Raw genomic sequence first — 20,730 nt, 5'->3', positions numbered from 1 at the left:
GCCTTATCAGGAGGGCGGACACACAAGCCAGAAAGAGATAGGACTATAATGGTCAAAGGAACACGGGACACAGAGATCAAGGGAGCAGCACTATGTGGAAGCGAATGTATGCTTATTGTATTGGGTGGCCGGAACGGCCAAACTATCTAAATAACTAGCTTACTAAATGATGACTATGCGAGATCGAACCATAGGGTATGCGGCGCAGGACGACCGTATGTTCCAACACACTAGTCTTATCATGTGACTACCTACCCCCAGGAGTATATCAGGAGTATATCAGGAACTACTAATTAAAGGACTACCTACTCCATTACCTATCCCAGGAGTATACAGAGAAGTAGGAGAGCAGAGAATATATAAGGATACTTATTTATATACTTAGTTTAGTTCTTTATAATTAATCTAAATTATTACTTAGGATATACCTTTAGTATTAAGTTAGTAATTAACTTATTTATACTTTCTTAACTACTAAGTATATATACTTAGTAGGCCTGGCCTTTTGGACTTAAGTTATTGTTACTTTATTTACAGATATCTTCAGACCTTGGATTAGGTCATACTCTTGGACCTTGGATTAGATTATACTCTTGGATCTTGGATTAGATTATATATTCAGATCCTGGATTGGATCATCTCGTCGCTCATTGTCTATTGTCACTGAATCATAGTAGATTCTATTGTTCAGGTTTGTTCCACGGCTTTGCAAGGCAGCTAACACTCATAGAGCTCTTGCCCGAATACCCAGGCGTAACACCCTGGTCCAATCCTTTCATGCAATAAGCGATGTCGCGATAGGATACTGGTAGGCTGACCATTGGGATGGGATGGGATGGGAAATTCCCATTCCCGTCCCATCCCATCCCATTCTTGGCATCCCAAAATCCCATCCCATCCCGAAATCCCTGGGATTATCCCGTCCCAACGGTCAGCCTAAGTATAACCAGTTATTTATTATCTTGGTTCATATTTAACTCCTTGCTTGTCTTTCTAGACTATGTTAAAAACCTTAATCTAGCCTGTATATAACTTCAAACTGTAAAGAATACTCTATATCTTAAGGATCCCCTTCAGGGTAATCCTGGTACCTGCTACTCTTCTACCAAGAAGCACTCAGTCCTTAATAATAGCTACAATAATCTTGATAATCTTATCTACTCCCTTGAAAGCGCCCTAGAGAACATTAAGGCCCCTATAAATCTCATGAATAAGGGTTAAGTATTGTACTGGCCTTTTAGGAAAACAGCTCATAATATAACTTCCTGCTCTTAGGACCTCCACAACTACTTATCCCCTAAGTAAACATGGAAGTATATTTGTCTTCTTGAAATACTGCTCTCTGGGAGCTTGTCTATCTCTTGTTTTTAGTTACCTAACACAAATACTCATTCTTCTCCCTTTTTTCTACTTTACAGAACCAATCTATTGTACCTTGTATGACTAGGTGTAAGGGATAGGACCCGCAACGTTCGATAAACTATCATAGCTATCAAACAAGAAGAAAACGCTGAGGAAGAAAGAAGAGAGGAGAAGAATCAACGGTGAGACAATGAGGTATGACAGGAAGGAGGGGCAGAAATACACCATGTGACGAATACGGAAACGAGGGCCAACGGCCTGAGTATACTAATGGGCTTCAGCCCGCTACACTAGGCCACCTTTTCTTGTGCAATCCTCATCTGTCAACAAATTCAAACAGCAAACCCGGACACGTCCCTTTGATTCTACTAATTCTCATCGTTTCAGAGCTTACGGCGTGCGACAGCGCGCGTCACCAGTATGTTGATTATGCATACGGGGCCTCGTTTTTACCCCCCTTAAATCACATGATCCTGGTCACGTATAGCCATTTTATCTGACATATGGGAGGATCGACAGGTTACTAGTCTAGATAAAGAAAAGAAAGACATTGAGAACTAATTTAAGGTGAAAGGTAGTTGTGAGCATCCAGCTTGTGATAAGCCTTATGACAAATTGACATATTGCATATTGAATATTCAGCATTTCTCCTTTACAAAATCAGCGAAAGAACCAGATATATGTCAGCTAAGCAGAGATAGACGGGCATACATATGATAATGCCCTGAAGAATTTCCAACTCAAGTCCTTCTCTCCTCAGCAATCCCCGTTCCTATAGTCTTAGTTGACGGGTACATGCGCTCTCCAATCGCCTTTCTACGATTCATTTCTTCCACTAATCTCAGCTGCATCTGCAGATCTTCTTGATCGGCATCACCTCTAGGAGCCGGAAAATTCTCCGGTAATTCCATTTGGCAACGCTCGTGAAGAGCTTGCACTTGATCGTCGCTCCAACCTTGCGAGTAGAAATGGTGGGAAAGGGCCTCTTTCATCGACTCGATATGAGTGAAGTAACAAGAACACTGTGTATCATTCCATCTTTGGGAACATAAGAAGTCGTAGAGTCTCTTCTCGGGGGTAGTCAGGTGTGAAGGGTCGATGCCGTGAGGCACATCGGGCACCAATGCCTTGTTGGAAGTAACGGAGGGAATTTGGCTCGGGTTTGGAAGACTAGCAGCCGACAGAGGAGTCTCATCTGCTTTAACAGATATATTTTCGCCCTGTGTGTGTCTCTTGTCGAATCCTGTATTATGGCCGATAAAAGACATTGCCTCTCTATTATTTGTAGAGTTTGGGTTGATCTAGGATCCGAGTAAGGTGAACTGACAAAATTGAGTGATAATTAAAAGGCACCCAAGAAAAGACGCAGTATTGAGAAGCGAGATGGAGGCGTTGCACTCACCCTATTTATTTATCTGCCGAGCCACCGTTGCACTAGTCGTCTGTAACTTACTGGAAGTAACATTGCTGATGTAATTTACTAGTATTAGTTATAAATTTTATAGAAATATAACCACTGGCTTTCGCAAACTTATATTTAGAGGACTTTATAGATCCAGGTCCCTAACATCCCATCCCCCTTCCCCAGTATCATATAAAGGACTATCTTCAGCCCCAATCTAGGAACAAACGGTAATACCCGTCAGGAGTGAGTAGTTGCAGGCGTTATTTATATGCGTGCACTATTATGAGATCAAAATCAATTTCCGTTTTGGAACTAAAGAAGTTTGAAGTAGAAAAAACATACCAGGTTTTGATGATAACAATTGGTACGATGTAATACTCCGTTCACACATATAGAGCAATCCTGATAGATAGTGGAGCAAAACTATCCGCCATATTATGCATTAGAACTCTTGTAAAATAATCGCTTAGGCTGCAACTTACACCAAGATAATAATTTGGATCGCGGGCATCGCTCTCCTCAACACGAAGGTGAACAGCATTAGGCTCTGCGACATCCGCCTCTTGAGAAATACAAGCCTGGGGCGCTTCTACTGCCGGTCTTGCAGACACAATGACAGTGGTCGATAGGAGAAACATGGATAGACTGTATAGCTTCATTTTAGACAAAGAAGCTCGAGTTCAAAGTAAGAAATGAGTATGGAAGGAACTGGGAGTGTTTGGTCTTTCGTTGAATAGCTTTGCTTGCTTCCGAAGTAGTTGTTGATAGTCAATTTATCTAGCGATGCCGTGTCCTTTTATGGTGCCTCGGCGACAGGTAGGGGAGACTATCCATCTACTGATTGAACGTAGAATATATCCCAGAAGGCGGCTATACCTTTAAGAGGGAGTCCTTAGTATCTCCTCTATAGCTGCAAGAACCAACACGTATTAACAAGGCGATTGGCTGAGTATGCCAACGTGGCTGAAACTCGAATACAATTACCAGGAGATTAGATATTAAACCCAACCAAAATACAGAAGACAACCGTGGGATTTGCAACCCGCAGCACCTATCTGCACCGTGATCACAGCCCGGCTGTTGTTTCCGAATCCACATTACTGTCTTCCAGAAGTACTAGGTGTCAGGCCCTAGGTCGAACCCTGCCTGAGGCACCAAGTCTGCCCTATTCACTGAATGATCTGATTCTACATCCCACAGTTCTTGTATGATAGGATTCTTTCTTTTTCTCTTCCTTCTCTACGTTTGATGTTTCGTTAGATTGCCACGTTAGATATCAATGTGAATAGGATCATCACACTAGGTATCCACTTACATGAACTGTTATGGTGCCAAATAGGTCCAGACTGCTAAGTTTAGTATTTATTTCCATAACCAACTTTATATTAAATAAATTAAACTATTATTTAATAAAAGTAATAGTCTAGTCAGTTAGTTGCCCGTTTATCCGTTTTAAAATGAGTGGTTGGAACTTCTAACTATTTTTGTAATGCCCTGCATGAGATCCGGCCTATGGATATGATTAAGATCGCCTATCAAGTGCAGATCTATCCTATAATTGCCTCATGTGTTATGCGAGCATTTAGTTAATAGATTCTACTATTAATATTGTCTGGTGATCCACTTATATAGACTATTTGTTATGAACCCTTGTCCAGTCAAGGCAGGTACTCAAGGCAGAATGATAGGCTACAGAGCCACCAGAATCAGGAACGGCTGACAGAAGGTACTTATGTCAGAAAGGAAGGAAAGAGTCAGAGCTGGTATACGATTAATCACTCAGAGATATAGGTCCCAGTATACCATATACTACCTCACTACTAGAAGACTACAAGGCACCACTGCCACGGATATGAAGGACATAGTATAAGGACACTCATTCATGTACCTTGTTTAGTTATTAGCGATCAATTTAGATTGTTACCTGAGACCTACGTTCATAGTTACTTACTAGCCCAACTTGTCCGCACTATCTTAACTACAAGGTATACGTACCGAGTAGACCTGGCCTTTCCACTTTGGGCTAGTCTTCGTTAATCGATTGACCTCTCGGATCATTGTGATCACACTTCGGATCTCTCGATCACCACTCGCAATACCTTCCTGTTATAGACCCTTGTCTAGCGTATATATCGAACGCGGACACGAACGGTAGAGTTAGTGATGCAACGATCAATGGGCAAAGATGACCATCTCAAGTATTTGACTGAGCACAGCCCTGAGCGCTCACCCGCCCCACTGAGCACTAGTACCGATACGGCAAGTATCAAAGAAAATCCGATATGTATGTACCTCTATGAACTTGGTTTTCTAGACTACGGAGGTTACCTAAGATGGAGACCAACGTGAACATCAGAGCCAACAGACCGATCGGTATGATCGCTATGACGGGATAGGAATGACTCATCAGAGCAACTGACATAACGGCTATGGAAAGGAGGTACATAACGACTCTCATTCATGTACTTAGCTTAGTCCTTTGTGATCAATACAAATTGTTAATACAGAGTTACCTTATTATCAAGCCAGCATCAACTCGTTCGTACTCTTCTAACTATCAAGTATACATACTTGATAGGCCTGGCATTCCGGTCACCAAAGGGTAAGTATCGACCACCCAAGTTAGCTAATAGGTCACAGAACCTGGCAATATGCCTGGGTATAAGCACTATTATAGTACCAATATGGCACTTATTCAATCCTGGACATTGATAAGCTCAATACTTGTTGCTGCAGTTAACGTTACATTCATTAAGTTCAAGTTTGTTTTTTTGATAAGGATAATGATCTGGTATCCGGCCTGTAGGTGCCAGGCCATGGTCAGGATCATCCCAGTAGTATAGAACTCATCATCCATGTAGTATATAACTATCACATAATTGCCTCATATATTGTACAGAAATTTAACTCATGTGACCCACTATTAGTACTATCTAGGTATCCATTTACATAAACCGTTATAGCACCGATAGTTATAGTACTTATTAACAAATCTAATATTTATTACTGCAGTCAACATTGCATTAAATAGATTAAAGCTATTGTTTAACAAGGATAATGATTTGGTCAGTTACCGCTTTATCCGGAGTTAGCGATAGATTTTAAAATTTAGCGGGTTAAAAGCTATCTTTCTAACATCAGTGATACTGCTGTATAAACTCTGGCCTGCAGGTATTAGGCCACGGTCAGGATTGTCTACCAATAGAAGACCTATCATATAATTGCCTCATTCTTTATGCAAAAATCCAATTGATACTCTATCATTAGTATTACGTAGGTAGTGGCAGTCCTTAGTATACACTAACCCGAAGACTAAGTATACATATTTACTGAATACCTGTCTCTACATAAGCCGGACACTGTACATCTATAATCGATTTATCAAGCCTTTTCTTTTCCAAGCCACCCTCGTGCAAGGTGTTCTCTTACATGCAAATCTGAAAATAGAAAGTGCAAAATGAGATTTTGGACGACCACCATTGTCACTCTCCTGTTCACAGGAATTGCAGGGGCTACTGGTATTGGACCCTGTTATAACCAGTAGGTGACTACTTTCCTGTCTTTGTTCCAGATATTTACAGTTACTTTAAGACGAGTTCTGACTTTGTTATAGCGCAGACCCTGATCATGATATCGGCAATTACTGCTATTGTCAAGGAAATGGTGTGTCCCTTACATCTCTGACTCTTTATATTACCATCCCTGAAAAACTGAAATTAACTGATCTATTTTTTATATATCAGGTGTCTGTTACTTCGAGGGCAAACATAACTCATGCGACCCCCTTGGGATTGCTATCCCTGGTGGGTGTCCATGACAATGATAGGAAATGGGTTTCACATGGGAAAGGAGGGATGAGTTGTAAGGGTAGATTGTATTTCACGACTGTGCCTCCTTAGGGATAGAGTGAAGTCTAATTGGAGTATTCTATATTTTAACTCCCTTTCGGATTCTGAATCATTGCAGTAAACTTCTCCCTCAAGTAGCATTATTCATTCCTGCTGATGAGAGCTCTAAGTCGTCGAAGAACTTGGGATATGATCAGAAGAAGTAATTTTATTTATATATATATATTTGTCTATCTGTAGGAAACTTTAGAATATGCCGGTAGGACATATAGAGTCCAAGGCACGACCAGGTATCAGCTGGTATTTTTGGTCGAGTGGGTTGATAGAATATATAATCCGGAATTTGTCCTCCTCATTCTACCGGAATTCTGTTTTTACCTGGATACCGACAGACTCGGGGCTGTCAGCGGTATCACAACCTCCCCGTTGGAATGGCCAAGAAGTTGCTTGATCTATCTATTGACTTCGAGCACGAACGTATCATGAAAATATATCTTTCTAACAGACTCTCGGGTCTTGATTTCCATGAGTTTCTCAATTAGAGAGATTTATTTTGAACTCTTTGCGCCTCTGATAGAGGTGGGAGAAATGCCTTTGGACTTTTTTGACCGTATCAGTGAGGGACTGCTCCTTATCAGCTCCCTCTTCGCTCGCCTCAGCTCTTTACTTGCGGGGCTTTGACAAGTAGCACGTCGCTGAGCGTCGGTAAGCTCAGAGGATGGGGCTAAGGGGCCCCTTTTATCGAGCATGTTTCCAGCGAGCTGAACAAGACCCTCCTGAGACGGTTGGGGTCACGTTGGATAAACTGGGACTGGTAGTGTTTTTAAAAACCGCGTCTCCAGACTGGCTTAGCACTATTTGCCGCTCCTGACTGGTAGTAGGCTATCAACGACCTATACAATCTATGGCCTACGCCAACTAACTGGCCTGGGAACGAAACTGGTCTAAAGTATATTTAGTGATTATGACTGCTTGTATTTAAAGAATCAGCTGATCAGGGAGAGAGAAGTTGCCAAGGTATTTATATACTGATTCCTTGACTGTTGGTACAAATCATTATAACTGACAATGGACTGCAAATAAAGTTAGTTTTACATTCCTTCCTGGTTTCCCTTCTTCTCCCAAGCCAAACCCAGCTTATCATAAATATACCTTCCTTGAATAATAGAAATCTTCCTGTTGTAGCTAACTTGTCTTCCACAGGAACGCCAGAAGTTAAGCGTATTTGCCTTCAGTAAATTAGTCACGCCACTAGCAAGCCAGATCTGGAGATAGAGTTGCCTGCAGGACAGACTATCTGCGGGAGTTTTGATCAGAACAAGTTGGTGCGTCGTGCACCGCGAGAAACTAATGAATCCCATATTCATTATGGATTAGACACTTCTGGAAATCCAGCCCTAAAACATGCCAAGTGACAAGACCTCATTACCCAGAAGATGGGTTATTCTTTGCTTTGAGATGGAGGCAGCTGGACTCTTGGATCAACTGTCATGCCTGGTGATTTGAGAGTATTTGCGACTATTATAACTCTTATAAACACAAACAATGGCAAGAATATACACCTCTCACTGTGTATACCAAGAAACATTTATCAGTGGTTGCTTTAGCAGCCACACAAGAGGCCAGCTGTGAGATCGCGGTTACACAGCTTAATGATATCAGACCATTTGCCTCCTTTGCCTTATTTGCCTTATTTGCCAATATGTTTGCACTGATAGCTATATAGTGACTCTACGCGCCTACAGCACAATGCTGTTTCTTCTGTTCCTCATGTTTAGAATCTTATCATTTAGGCACCAAATGAGATAGCTTTATATATCCTGTTTACTTAGTCATGACACTTCAGCCTGTATCTGATAACAAAGGAATCAAAGCAATTGGCATTCTTAATGCTTATTCATTTATTAGCAAGCAAACAGTGAGCAATTTGCTAAGTCTGCATCGACTAGTATATCTTACGACTCGGAGCTGGTTAAGAAAGAATGGGCAATTTAGCTCGGAAGTATTAAAAGCTGCAGGATTTAAATGGAACCTTTCCAGAGGTTGATCATAGCAATCGAAAGCAATGGCAAGAATGTCTCCCACATACCCTTGCTTAGATAGAAGAATGTGATTTTCAAGATAAGAAGGAGAATATATTGGTCTGGTCTGGAAAGCCGGGGGATGTCTTTATAGAGACGGAAGATATAGTGAAGCGGAGCTGCTATATATGTAGGTGTTGGAGACCCGGAAACAGGTGCTGGGGGCAGAGAATCCTGACACTCTAACCAGCATGGCCAGCCTGGCATTGATATACCGGAATCAAGGACGATGGAAGAAAGCAGAAGAGCTGGAGGTGCAAGTACTGGAGACCTGGAAACAGATGCTGGGGCCAGAGTATCCCAATACTCTGTTCAGCATGCACAATCTTGCTTTTACCTGGAAATCCCAAGGGAAGATTCAGAATGCCTTCACTATAATGGGAAAAATGTGTTGCGCTCCGGAACAAAGTATTAGGTCCTGATCACCCAGATGCCAAATCCTCATCTCGGTCCCACAGGAAGTGGAAGGAATGGACAATAAACAGCGTCAAAACCCTCAACCTCCTCAAGAAACCTTTGCAGAATACTTACCAGCCGTGGAGATCACAAAAGTAGCTAATGAAGAACGCATTGCCCTGTATCAAAGACAAGAACAATCAGTAACTCCTAACAAATACTTTATTGAAAACCATCCCCTCCGAATCCTAATAGGTTCGAGGAGCAGTTCATCTGTGCCGCAAGTTCATGACCTACAAGAAGTTGATTAAGTATTCTGGTAGCCTATACACTAAGGAACCCATATACATATATGCACGTATCAGATTTATAACTTCCCGCCGTAACGACCCAAAAAGGCAGTTGGCTGGTGCTTCCTACATATTGCTGAGCTGGTGGTTATTGTCAGTCGTAGTTCCCGTCTTGGCACCATGTTTGGTTGGGTCGAGCGATCCCTTGCTTCTGGGATAATGGTAAATATCTATCAGTAAAGCCATGGTCGAAAACCTGATGATTCTCTTCTCTGTTTTTATTTTTATCGTTTCAGGGCATCAGCGTGCGTCAGCGCGCGTCTTCCAGTTATAGAGAAGAAGATCACGTTACCGTGAAATATGACAACCAATGAAGGAACGTCTTGGCATGAGAGCACAGCCAATCAGAGCGAAGGCTTTGGCAGTGCGATCACAGCGTCATTTTGCGGACACCTCGCGGGCGGTAGTAACCCTTTCACTCAGTTCCTTCGTTTCAGGGCAATATCAACCAAAAGTAACAATGAAGTATCACGTATCAGAACATCTCTAGTGTTCGGGCGTTTTTGGTGGTCTAGTCGTATATATTGGTTGTTAGAAATCTGTCATGGTTCTTTACTCTTGGAGCCGTGATACCACCATTCCCCGTGAGCGGTAATATCTCCCCTCGTTTGGATTCAGACATGTTCTCAACATGTACCTCGGAATAGGAAAGCTTGTGTAGATATCGGATGAATTCGGCCAACGTCGTTCCCGGACTTCCGCTCCTGTTGTCTTTCTTCCTCTTTTCGTCCGCTTTTCTTCATCGGCTTCCTTTTGCTCTTCTTCTGATCTCTTTTCCAAAGCCTTGGGTTTCTGTACGAAGGACTCGTACGCCGAAGAGCGACCATTATCCGTCTCTGCCTAAAAGTTACTCACTAACAGTGGCTGGCTAGTTCTGCCAAGTCTTCCCTGATGGCGGCTCTTGAGGCAAAGCCATAAAGGACAGAAGCGACAAAATACTCAATATATATACGTCTAGAGACATTAGCCCAGCCAAGCTGATTCAGGACAGGACGTACTGCAGACAGGACTCACCTTCGAATTTGATACGCAGATATTTATAGGACTGTAGGGATATCGGTTGTTTTATTAGCTAGAGACCCATACGCTAGACAAGTCCACGCCAAAGTAGGTAGGGGTGTAGATGGATGGAGTCTAAAGACACGCGTGTTCCACAGGTTAGATAGTTTTTTCTTTCCTTTGGGATCAAGAAGGCTTTCCATAGGCCTACAGTTTGAGTGGGCACCGTATGAGCTCACCTTCTTGAAGCCCTTGGGAAAAAATGTGCGTCTAACTTACCATCCCACAAATGTGTCAAGATATGTTCCACGGTAGAAGTGATATGATAGATAGGAATGGTGAGCCAGTTCAGTACCTATCTAGATTGTGATTAATCACTACAGAGGATCATTCGTCTACACTGATAGAAGGTTGATGGTGTACATACGTAGTCATTTTTCACCGCTGAGACTTTATAGGGTGGACTTTATAGAATGAGCTTTTATTATTGCAAGTATAGTAGATTTATCAACACAAAATAAAGTTTACTGGTCCGATGTACCGTCCATTTCATTCTATTAAGCTGTGAATGAAAAGGTCGACAAGGCCCTGCACTCTGTAGAAAGAGGAAAGGAAATATAGACTGGCCCACTTTGTATATAGACCCCATACAAATTCACTTTCCTCCAAGATTAACATCCGGACATGGGAACGTTTGCACACATGTTTCTCTCTGTTGAGGTAAGTGGTACCGTGAAGAGGACAGGGGTATTGGATGGAGGATATGCATAATTGCCAACTATGAACGAGTCCAATGAATGGGGCTCTTTATATAGGACCACAGAGACTCCTAGTATTAATATACACTGTGTATTAAATCTTTTTAGATCACCAGCCCTAACAATATACATAGAAGGCACTATAGCAGCTTGTATTGTGATTGGTCGAGAGTTGTTGGCTGGTGAGCGAGGGGGGTTTCTACCGCCTATTTGTGCTAGTTGCGGATCTTTATAGAGAGATATACTATTATAAATTCTGACGAGATCGCATTCATCGTTATAGTGATTTCTGTATGCATGTATTTGTACGCAGCCGTAGCTCTTTTCTGGGCCGATATATAGCAAAACTCTATCAATATGTACACCCGACTTGGATAAAGGAAATAAAAACCACACTTTTCTGGCAAGAGCCCATACCATCCCTCATCGCCAATGCAAGTACAATATACACACGCTCCATTCAAGGAATCTCCGCTGTAGGCACTTTCTCCGCTGTTGGCTCATCCTTCTCATCAATCTCATCTGTCTCATCAGGAGTCCACATAGACTCACGCATGAACGGACTACGACGACGAATATCAGGCCCCTTAAGCACCAGCACAACAGGGACCACCGAAAGCGCGATACCAATGAATCCCAATAGCGAGCCAGCCCATCCGAAGCCCAGATTCGAGAACAGCTGAGGCGAAGCCAGGGGCAAGAAGGCGCCGAACGAGTTACGACCCAGTGAGGCAGCTGACAGAGCCGAAGCAGCATATTTTTCGTAGGCATCGGTGAGATAGTTGACCACGGCCATGTAGATAGAGTAGATACCGATACCGGCTGCCGTGATACCGATGGTGGGAACGATCCAATGCACATCGGGCATACTGGCCCAACCATACCAGAACAGGCCGCCTGCGAAGAGCAAGCTGCCGGGAATAGCGGTATAGAGACGAGCCTCAGGGATAGGCTTTCCAGGTTTTTCGGCGTTGCGCTTGGCTGAACCCAGGTAGATCCAGTCTTGGATAGGGTTGATGGCGGTACCTATGACGGCTCCCACGGAGATAGCGAGCTGTACTAGACCGGTGGCCATGACGCTCCAGCCGTAGTTGGTGCTGTAGGTCTGGACAACACTGGAGAAAAAGAGATACAGAATTCCCCAGGCAAAACTGATCCACAGGGTGAAAAAAATGACAACAGGCTCAGTTGTAAGCATACGTGTAGGACGTTGGAAGGAGATCTGTAGTAACTTCAAAGTGTTGACTTTGTTGAGCTCTGCTTGGGCATAAACAGGGCGACCGGTTTCCTTGCGGATCTTTCGGGCCCGTTTCTTCAAGATCACATCCGGGCGGGTTTCGGTGAGAATCAGGTAAAACACGGGAATCAGAGCGGCATTGTAGATGATCTGAATGTAGAAGATCCTGCGAAACAGTCAAAAGTTAAAAAGAGAGAGGTTCTGTAAAACGAGATGTGGATGACTTACCAACGCCAGGGATCAGACTTGGGAATCTGCACAATGGCCGACCCGATGAAGGGACCAAGAGCAATGCCTACAACACTAGTGAATCCGAACAGCGACATGGGTAAGCTGCGGGCCTTTTCACCCAACCAGACGTCACTAATACTTCCTCCAACAATGTTGATAGATACCGACGAGGCACCTCCACCAAAGAAACGGGTGACAACCAGCGTAGCGAAGTTCTTCGCAAATGCTGATGGGAACAGCGAAATGACCAGAATCACATAGGCCACAAAATACCCTGGCATACGACCAGAGGACTCAGTAAGAGGCACAAAGATCAGGGGCCAAAAGGCAGCGCCCATGTTCCAGGACGTTGTTGCCCAGTAGAGGTTGGGGAAGGGAGAGTTCTGCACATGGAACTTCTCCTCCATCCAGTCATTACCAGAGCCATAAGTACCTGCCGGGAGACCAGTTAAGATGGAGCTGTTCAACCAGTTAGTCTATAGCTCATCGCTAGAACGGAGTAGTATGAGGCTTACATGAAGCAAACAGTGACCGTTAGGAGCCATTTATACTTGAGGCTCCAGTTGAACCTGAGCTCAGTTAGTGGACATGAAAGACAAACTTCTTGACAAACAGGATGGTTACTTACGGATTCTCTGGGTCATTTGGGCCGTTCCAGGTGTGGATTTCGATGTCCTTGTTATTACGCAGTTCCTCGGGGTCGACATCGTTACCAAAGCCGAAGAAACCCTTCAGTCTAACAAATTGTTAGTCCGATGGTAAAAAGGCACGAACAGCGAACTTCTGAAACTAACCTGTCTAGAAAAGAATTACTAGACTGACTGTGGGGGGCATTACTGACTGATTGATCAGCCATTGTGAGAGACACAGACAAACGGAAAGGCGTTAGAGTCGGTGGATTTTGGACCAATCTGACCGTCTCATGGAAAGGGAATAAAAAAGGAACAGGAAACCGCACCACCGATTTCTAACAATTGAAGTACTGAAAAACTCGTTCATTAATGAGAAAAGTTAATTCAGGGAGTTCCTGGACTGAGCCCCCGAGACTTCTGTTCGGCATGCCGACCTAGACAAGTGAAAAGTACGAAGACCGACCGAACATTTCGTCATCATGGAGCACAGAATCCTCGGTCCCTTCGATGGCAAATCCATTCTTGGGGCCGGTGAGGAATTTGAAGCTCTGTGACAGGCCGAAGTGGTAAATGACCCACGTTCCACAGCTCCATGATACCTCGGGTGGAGCACTACTAATGCAACGTTCTCGCCACATCTGTAACCTCCTCACGCAGAGGTTTTGCAGGGTTTGATCAGTCCATTCAGTGCCATACATATTCAGAACGGTCACATCCCAGAGCATCTTCGTGGGAACTGTACTTCCGTATCCGACCACTGGAACGAGTGGAAGTTTCGGTTGATTGTGGTATCCGAATATCTCTATATGACGAACTACATGCGCCTGCCTTTGACTTTAGAGTAGACGTTTCTCGAGAATCAGTTAACCGGAGCGGTTTCTCGCCTGTTCTGCTTCGGTCGGGAGTGCGCAATATCTACTACTATAGTATGAATGGCATTGTTCGCTCGTCCAGCCATCTAGTGTATTGTTCATATATTAAGTAACCAATCTAGGGTCATAGCCCTATCAAGAAGCTCTTAGAAATATCCTATTCGCTATGACCTGCTTCCACCTTCTTTCACATGCAATTTCTGACACAAACCAATCTTCCACTGAGAATTAAAAGATCATGATATGGTACCACCGAAGATCTTCCGTCATAGATGTGAAGTGGCAACCGAAACTGCAAACTCTAAAACCCTAACTTGGGAAATCGTCATTCTCTCAACCAACGGATTCCAATTGAATATTCTTGAACCCTTATAGTAACTACTCGTAGCCTGGTAAACTAGTCCAAGGATAAATTTCTGAATTCCTTGCTATGGTGCCTGAATACTCTTTTAGAGGGATCATCCCAAATGGAACAGACGATGGAAGTGGGCCTTTGCACGGACTGTCCCACACTCAACATGCTTACTGGCACTATTCCTTAATTGATATTAGGTATCCATAGACTAGTGTGTATCGTTGGAATATCCATTATCAATTAAACATAGGAATGCCAGGTCCAGCCCTCAGTAAGCGTCTACGATAATTGATATTGAGGGAAGTACTGTGTTAAGTGCTACATGCGTAGTGAATTCAGAACTCCGAACAGACCAGTGAGCTTCAGGTGCTAGGGCAATCTAGTTACCTCGGCTTTGCACAATCATTTGGACTTTATTCTGTATTGAGAAATAGCTTTTAATTAATGCACTGCTAAGAATACAATGATAAAGAAACTACTCTTTTCTAAGTGGAACCTAGTGTCCTCCCCTGACAATCGTTATCTAACAATCATTATTCTTGATAAACAAGATCCAATTGGTTAGGCATGTCAATGCGATGTAGTGTAGTTGAATGTAGGCTATACACGTCGAGCGGGGATGATATATTAATCAATGGAAAAAGGGAAAGAAGGAAAAAGGAAAACTGGTCAAGCATTGCTCTACAGTGCCTTGCACAACTGCTCTGCCCATCCCAGACTCTTCCAGATTGTTCCCAAACCCCTAAGCCGAGTGAACTGCAAACTTGGGCATGTTCAGTAATCTCGAGAATCTTATGGCCAAACTTTACAGGACATGTAAAGTAAATACAGAATTTTAGAAGCTCCAAACCGGCAGCAGACTATTAAATGTGTCGGACCTCGCTACGGAAATATCGACTAAGTCCTTACCCATACCAATACGAAGGTCTTGTTTGACTGAATCTACCGCCAAAGCTGCACGGAACACGAAAAATAGGGAATAACTTAACTAACTAGATAGGAAATAGAAACTATACGAAATTATGACCGAGCGGGCGCTGACTAACAGTTAGTCCGGCGTTGAAGGTCGACAAAATGTTAGTCGTGTCTTCTCATGCGACCTCACTTAGGTTACATACTATATAGAATTTACATGCCTCTGTTATACATTATCCCAATCATACGGAGCCGGCGGTTGCACTGCATTGCGACTGTCACGGACAGACTGTTCAGGATACATGCCGTTCACATACTGATAAGGCACTTTGCAGTACTGGCAGAATGTCAGGACCTAGACCGAACCCTGCCTGAGGCACCAAGTCCGTTCTACTCACTGTTGATCTGATCCTACAACAGAAAATCCCACAGTTCTTGTATGATAGATTCTTTCTCTCTTTTTCTCTTCCTTCTCTACGTCTGTTGGTTCGTTAGATCTCCATGTTAGATATCAATGTGAATAGGATCATCGCACAGAAGGTCTGGACGAGCCTTGAATTACAAATTATTGCTTTATTTAAGTACAGTTAGGTATAAAACGCAGGTCGTTGTCTCCAGAAAAAGTTCATGAAAGCTCCCCCTTTGATCCCTCTGACATGCTTTGGATCTAAATCAATTGGATGAAAACACTGAGTGTGCATGGGTAGAGCAGGAGGATTTTGTTGTTTCTGTTTTGCTGATAAGCCGTCCACTGCTGTTGCACGGTTTTCGTTGAAGACATAGAATCCGGATGAATCGAGCCTAATGCTGTGGGGCGGAGCCCTACACATTGGTCCATCAGAGCTAAGGCGGCCTAAATATTTCCCAGTGATTCCCAAGTATACGCAAGGTTGGCCATGCTGGTCAGAGTATCAGGATGCTCTGGTCCTAGTATCTGTTTCCGGCTCTCCATTACCTGCACCAACAGCTTTTCTGCTTCCTTCTATCATCCTTGGTTTCGGTATATTGATGCAAGGTTGTTCATACTGGTCAGACTATCAGAATGCTCTAGCCCTAGCACCTGTTTCCGGCTCTCCATTACCTGCACCAACAGCCCTTCTGCTTCGTTGTATCTCCCATCACTATCCAAGCACTTCCCCACATTCTCTGTGAAGTCAATATCTTGCTCTTGTTGGTTTTTAAGCTCATTATCACCCAATAAGAATAGGGCGTGGGACAGGTATTCCCTCCAAAGCTGTCGGTTGATATGATTATTATTGGGGAAGGTCTCGTTTAATCGGTCTGCTACTTTTCTTATATAGAACGGAAATTGTTCCTCCTTTTTCATCTAGTTTCGAGTTGCCAGATGTACCAGGCGATGTAGGGTTATGGAGCCATTCCCAGGTTGGGTAGTAATAAATGAATAGGCACTGAGAAGGCCAAGAGCATCAACCACCTTCCATATTACGTTGGTTGTGGAAGGAAGGATTGAGGGATATTGCGTGGATTAATACAAGCCATGAGTGATGCCCTGAAACGAACGAGGAACGAAGTGAGAGGAAGGAAAAAGTAAACGAGCCCGCCAGACTGTACGCGAAAAAGGCTGGAGCTCCCATAGAAAACCGTGTTTCCACGCACTTCTCCCATTCGCTCTCCACTTGTGTTGTCTTGTTTTTGCAAGGCCTTGTCTTGCCTTAGGGTTCTAGGGCTTCATCTGCAGGTCTCCCCTCTGTGATAGCCCCATTATCAGTCCGTATGCATTTATTTTACTATCACGCACTGCTTGATACTACCACTTTGGCGCTGGAATGTGATCTCTGCATCTTCATGCTTACTTTTAAGTTTCTATGTATCTCGTGTATCAAGTATACTTATTTAATTATCCCCAGTTCCTTGGATTTCCAAGCTGCCTTGCTCCTAGTTTACCTTCTCAGCTTTAGCTTTCTGTTATTTGAGTTTACTTCAATATGTCTCTGTTCTCTGACTGGAGCTGTTAACTAATGCTTTTTGTATTTGTCAATCTTATATCAACCTTTATTACCATATAACTAATTAGTTGCTTTGTTTAAATCATTTAGTCACAGTAATTTTGTTATACGAATATATTCCTTTGGGAGCCGCCCTGGCAAATTTCCTTTACTGTATATATTTATGGGACCGGGGTATTTATGTCTCATGATTTTCCTGCTATGAGGCTACCAGAGCGACTAGTTCGAGCCTCTGATTGGCGATCTCAGACAAGGCTGTGAATTGTTTGGAGAACGACACATCAGCCACATTTGATGAAAAGGCCTTAAACCCCGCTCGACCTCGTCTTAATTTGTATCATCTTCACAGAATCTAGAGCCTTCGCCGACTTGGAATTCTTAGATCGTTCAGACAAACTTCAAGATACCTGAATATGCGCCCTAAATGCCGATCTGATTTTGCTGTAGCCATAATCTGCGCCCTGCCTATCGAGGCTGACGCGGTTGAGGCTCTTTTCGACGAAACCTACGACCGATTGGGCAAGATTTATGGTAAACAGCCCGGGGACGCGAATGCATATATTAATGGTAGGATTGGGGAGCATGATATTGTTCTGTGCTATATGCCGGGAATGGGAATCGGCAGCGCGGCCAGTGTGGCTTCGAGCCTACGAGTCAGCTACAAGGGAGTCCGACTTGCACTGGTGGTTGGCATCTGTGGCGGAGCCCCCTACGCATCAAGTGATCAAAATATCTTTCTTGGCGATGTCATTGTGAGTGATGCTGTGGTTGAATATGATTTTGGCAGACAATATCCGGGTGGTTTCCAGCGTAAGACAGACGTCAAGGAGATCCTGGGACGACCCGATCGAGAAATTCGGACCCTCCTGGCTGGCCTTAAAGGAAAGCAAACACGGATAGAATTTCAAGACCAGATGTCCCAGCATCTTTGTATAATTCAGCAATCAGATACACGATGGCAGCACCCGAGGTGTGAGGATATCCTCTATAAGGCTTCTTACCACCACAAGCACTACAGTCAAGGTTCAACTGTTAATTGTTGTTGCTTTGATGGTGGCAACCCTGAAAATATTTGCAGTGAGGCATTAGACGAAAGTTGCAAGAAGCTAGGGTGTGATGAGAAACAAGTCAGTCGTCGCCGGGATGGCGCGGAAGCAGTCAAAGCGTCACTGCATATTGGGAAAGTGGCATCTGCAAATAGGGTGATGAAGTCTGGAGATCACCGCGACAATATAATCAAAGCAGAGAGGGTTATTGGTTTCGAAATGGAGGGAGCTGGAGTGTGGGATAATATTTCATGTATTATCATTAAGGGAGTGTGTGACTATGCGGACAGCCACAAAAGTAAAACATGGCAAGCTTATGCAGCGGCAACAGGCGCTTCAGCTGCCAAAACATTCTTAGAGTATTGGTCACCTACTCACAGAGAAGGTTAGGAGGTATATTCTAATCAACTTTTATTATACTAAGTTTCTTTGCAGAGAGAAAACGTCATTGGATAGTCCCATTCAGGAAAAATCCACAATTTGTGGGCAGGCACGACGAGATTGTCAAACTTGAAGAATGGATTACGCAACAGAATGGACCGAGCAAGGTCGCTGTCTGTGGACTAGGAGGGGTTGGGAAGACTCAGGTGGCACTGGAGCTAGCCTACCGCATCCGAGAAAGAGATTCCGAATGCTCAATTTTCTGGGTCCCATGTTTCAGCTATGAAAGTGTCGAACAAGCTTACATGAACATCGCCCAGACACTGGGGATCGAGGACATGAAGCCAGCCGAGGCAAAAGACAGAGTGAAGGCATATCTCAGTCATAAAGATGCTGGGAAATGGCTTCTTATTTTTGATAACGCTGATGATATTGAGATGTGGATGCAGGGCAGTAATACTAATCCTGCACTTAAGGACTTCCCTCCTCAAAATGAGCAAGGCCATATTATTTTCACTACACGGAATCGGAAGCTAGCAGTGAAACTTGTATCTTCCTATGTGATATCAATCCCTGATCAGGATCAAGATACTGCGATGAAGATTTTGGAAAAATCCTTGCCTGAAAATTACTTTCTAGGTCAAAATGATGCGGCAGCAATACTTCTTGAACACCTTGCCTTTCTCCCGCTAGCTATTACTCAGGCAGCAGCATATATCAATGAGAACACCATGCAGCTGAAAGATTACATTGATCTTCTCCAAGAACAGGAGGCTAGTGTGGTAGAGTTGCTAAGTAAGGAATTTGAGGATGAAGGGCGATATAAGGATATTCAGAATCCAGTGGCTACCACATGGTGGATATCATTCCAGCAAATTCAGCACCTCGATACCTTAGCAAGTGATTATCTCTCACTTATGGCTTGCATTAATCCACGCGATATCCCTCAGTCATTTCTCCCGCAGCCAGCATCTAAGTTGAAGATGTATGATGCTGTCGGTCTTCTTAAGGCTTACTCATTTGTTAGTGAACAGGCTGGGGAGGGTCTGCTAAGTCTTCATCGACTTGTATACCTTGCAACACGGAACTGGATGAGGACAAAGAACCAGTTCACACAGAAGATATTGAAGGCAACAGACCGGTTGAATGAAATCTTCCCTGACAGCAGCCATAGCAATCGAAAGCTGTGGCAACAGTATCTACCTCACGCGTTGCTGGTGTTAGGAGAGAGCGAGATTCATGAGCAACAGGAGAAATATGTTGACTTGCGTCAGAATGTTGGGGCTTGCTTGTATAGCGATGGGAGATATAATGATGCAGAAGAGCTGCAGGTACAGGTGATGGAGACTCAGAAGCAGGTGCTGGGGCCAGAGCATCCTGACACTCTAACCAGCATGGCCAACCTGGCATCAACATACTGGGATCAAGGACGATGGAAGGAAGCAGAAGAGCTAGAAGTACAAGTAATAGAGACTTGCAAGCAGGTACTGGGACCAGAGCATCCTAATACTCTGATCAGTATAGCCAACCTGGCATCAACATACCGGAATCAAGGACAATGGAAAGAAGCAGAAGAGCTAGACATGCAAGTAATGGAGACTCGCAAGCAGGTGCTAGGGCCAGAGCATCCTCACACCCTAACCAGCATGGCCAACCTGACATTAACATACTGGGATCAAGGACGATGGAAGGAAGCAGAAGAGCTACAAGTACAAGCAATGGAGACTCGCAAGCAGGTGCTGGGTCTAGAGCATCCTAATACTCTGATCAGTATAGCTAACCTGGCATCAACATACCGGAATCAAGGACGATGGAAGGAAGCAGAAGAGCTAGACATGCAAGTAATGGAGACTCGCAAGCAGGTGCTAGGGCCAGAGCATCCTCACACCCTAACC

The 20,730-nt window shown here is 43.8% G+C and overlaps 5 protein-coding genes across 5 annotated transcripts in view; 2 read left to right on the top strand and 3 right to left on the bottom strand.

Annotated features, from left to right (window-relative positions):
- Positions 1–1,941: 1,941 nt before the first annotated feature.
- BDW43DRAFT_273905 (uncharacterized protein) lies at positions 1,942–2,760 on the bottom strand. Its single transcript, XM_032041679.1, has one exon. It carries the CDS (start codon positions 2,628–2,630, stop codon positions 2,103–2,105), a length of 528 nt encoding a protein of 175 aa, XP_031901188.1. The 5' UTR covers positions 2,631–2,760; the 3' UTR covers positions 1,942–2,102.
- BDW43DRAFT_273903 (uncharacterized protein) lies at positions 2,761–3,556 on the bottom strand. The gene is made up of 3 exons (XM_032041678.1): positions 3,250–3,556; positions 3,110–3,190; positions 2,761–3,044 (listed from the first exon to the last, which is right to left on the bottom strand). The coding sequence occupies exons 1-3, from the start codon at positions 3,424–3,426 to the stop codon at positions 2,982–2,984; spliced, it is 321 nt and encodes a 106-aa protein (XP_031901187.1). The 5' UTR covers positions 3,427–3,556; the 3' UTR covers positions 2,761–2,981.
- Positions 3,557–6,074: 2,518 nt separating this feature from the next.
- BDW43DRAFT_273900 (uncharacterized protein) lies at positions 6,075–6,791 on the top strand. Its single transcript, XM_032041677.1, has 2 exons — positions 6,075–6,307; positions 6,381–6,791. Exons 1-2 carry the CDS (start codon positions 6,225–6,227, stop codon positions 6,664–6,666), a joined length of 369 nt encoding a protein of 122 aa, XP_031901186.1. The 5' UTR covers positions 6,075–6,224; the 3' UTR covers positions 6,667–6,791.
- Positions 6,792–11,659: 4,868 nt separating this feature from the next.
- Positions 11,660–13,777, bottom strand: BDW43DRAFT_318918 (putative MFS multidrug transporter; the record flags this gene model as incomplete). Its single annotated transcript, XM_032048788.1, has 5 exons — positions 11,660–12,602; positions 12,665–13,126; positions 13,183–13,236; positions 13,296–13,403; positions 13,740–13,777. The coding sequence occupies 5 exons, from the start codon at positions 13,775–13,777 to the stop codon at positions 11,660–11,662; spliced, it is 1,605 nt and encodes a 534-aa protein (XP_031901185.1).
- A 4,000-nt stretch (positions 13,778–17,777) lies between these two features.
- BDW43DRAFT_318915 (purine and uridine phosphorylase) overlaps positions 17,778–20,730 on the top strand; it is a gene marked incomplete at its 3' end in the record, with an annotated part of 3,646 nt that continues 693 nt past the window's right edge. The window contains exons 1-2 of the mRNA XM_032048787.1: positions 17,778–18,839; positions 18,890–20,697. Of these exons, the coding sequence (XP_031901184.1) occupies positions 17,822–18,839; positions 18,890–20,697 (2,826 nt within the window). The 5' untranslated portion in view covers positions 17,778–17,821. The remainder of the gene's footprint in view (positions 18,840–18,889; positions 20,698–20,730) is intronic.

Source organism: Aspergillus alliaceus, assembly GCF_009176365.1.
Source record: "Aspergillus alliaceus strain CBS 536.65 unplaced genomic scaffold BDW43scaffold_17, whole genome shotgun sequence".
Classification (NCBI taxonomy): Eukaryota; Fungi; Ascomycota; class Eurotiomycetes; order Eurotiales; family Aspergillaceae; genus Aspergillus; species Aspergillus alliaceus.
The sequence above is the reverse complement of the archived record's forward strand: the minus strand, read 5'-3'. Positions and strand labels throughout refer to the sequence as shown.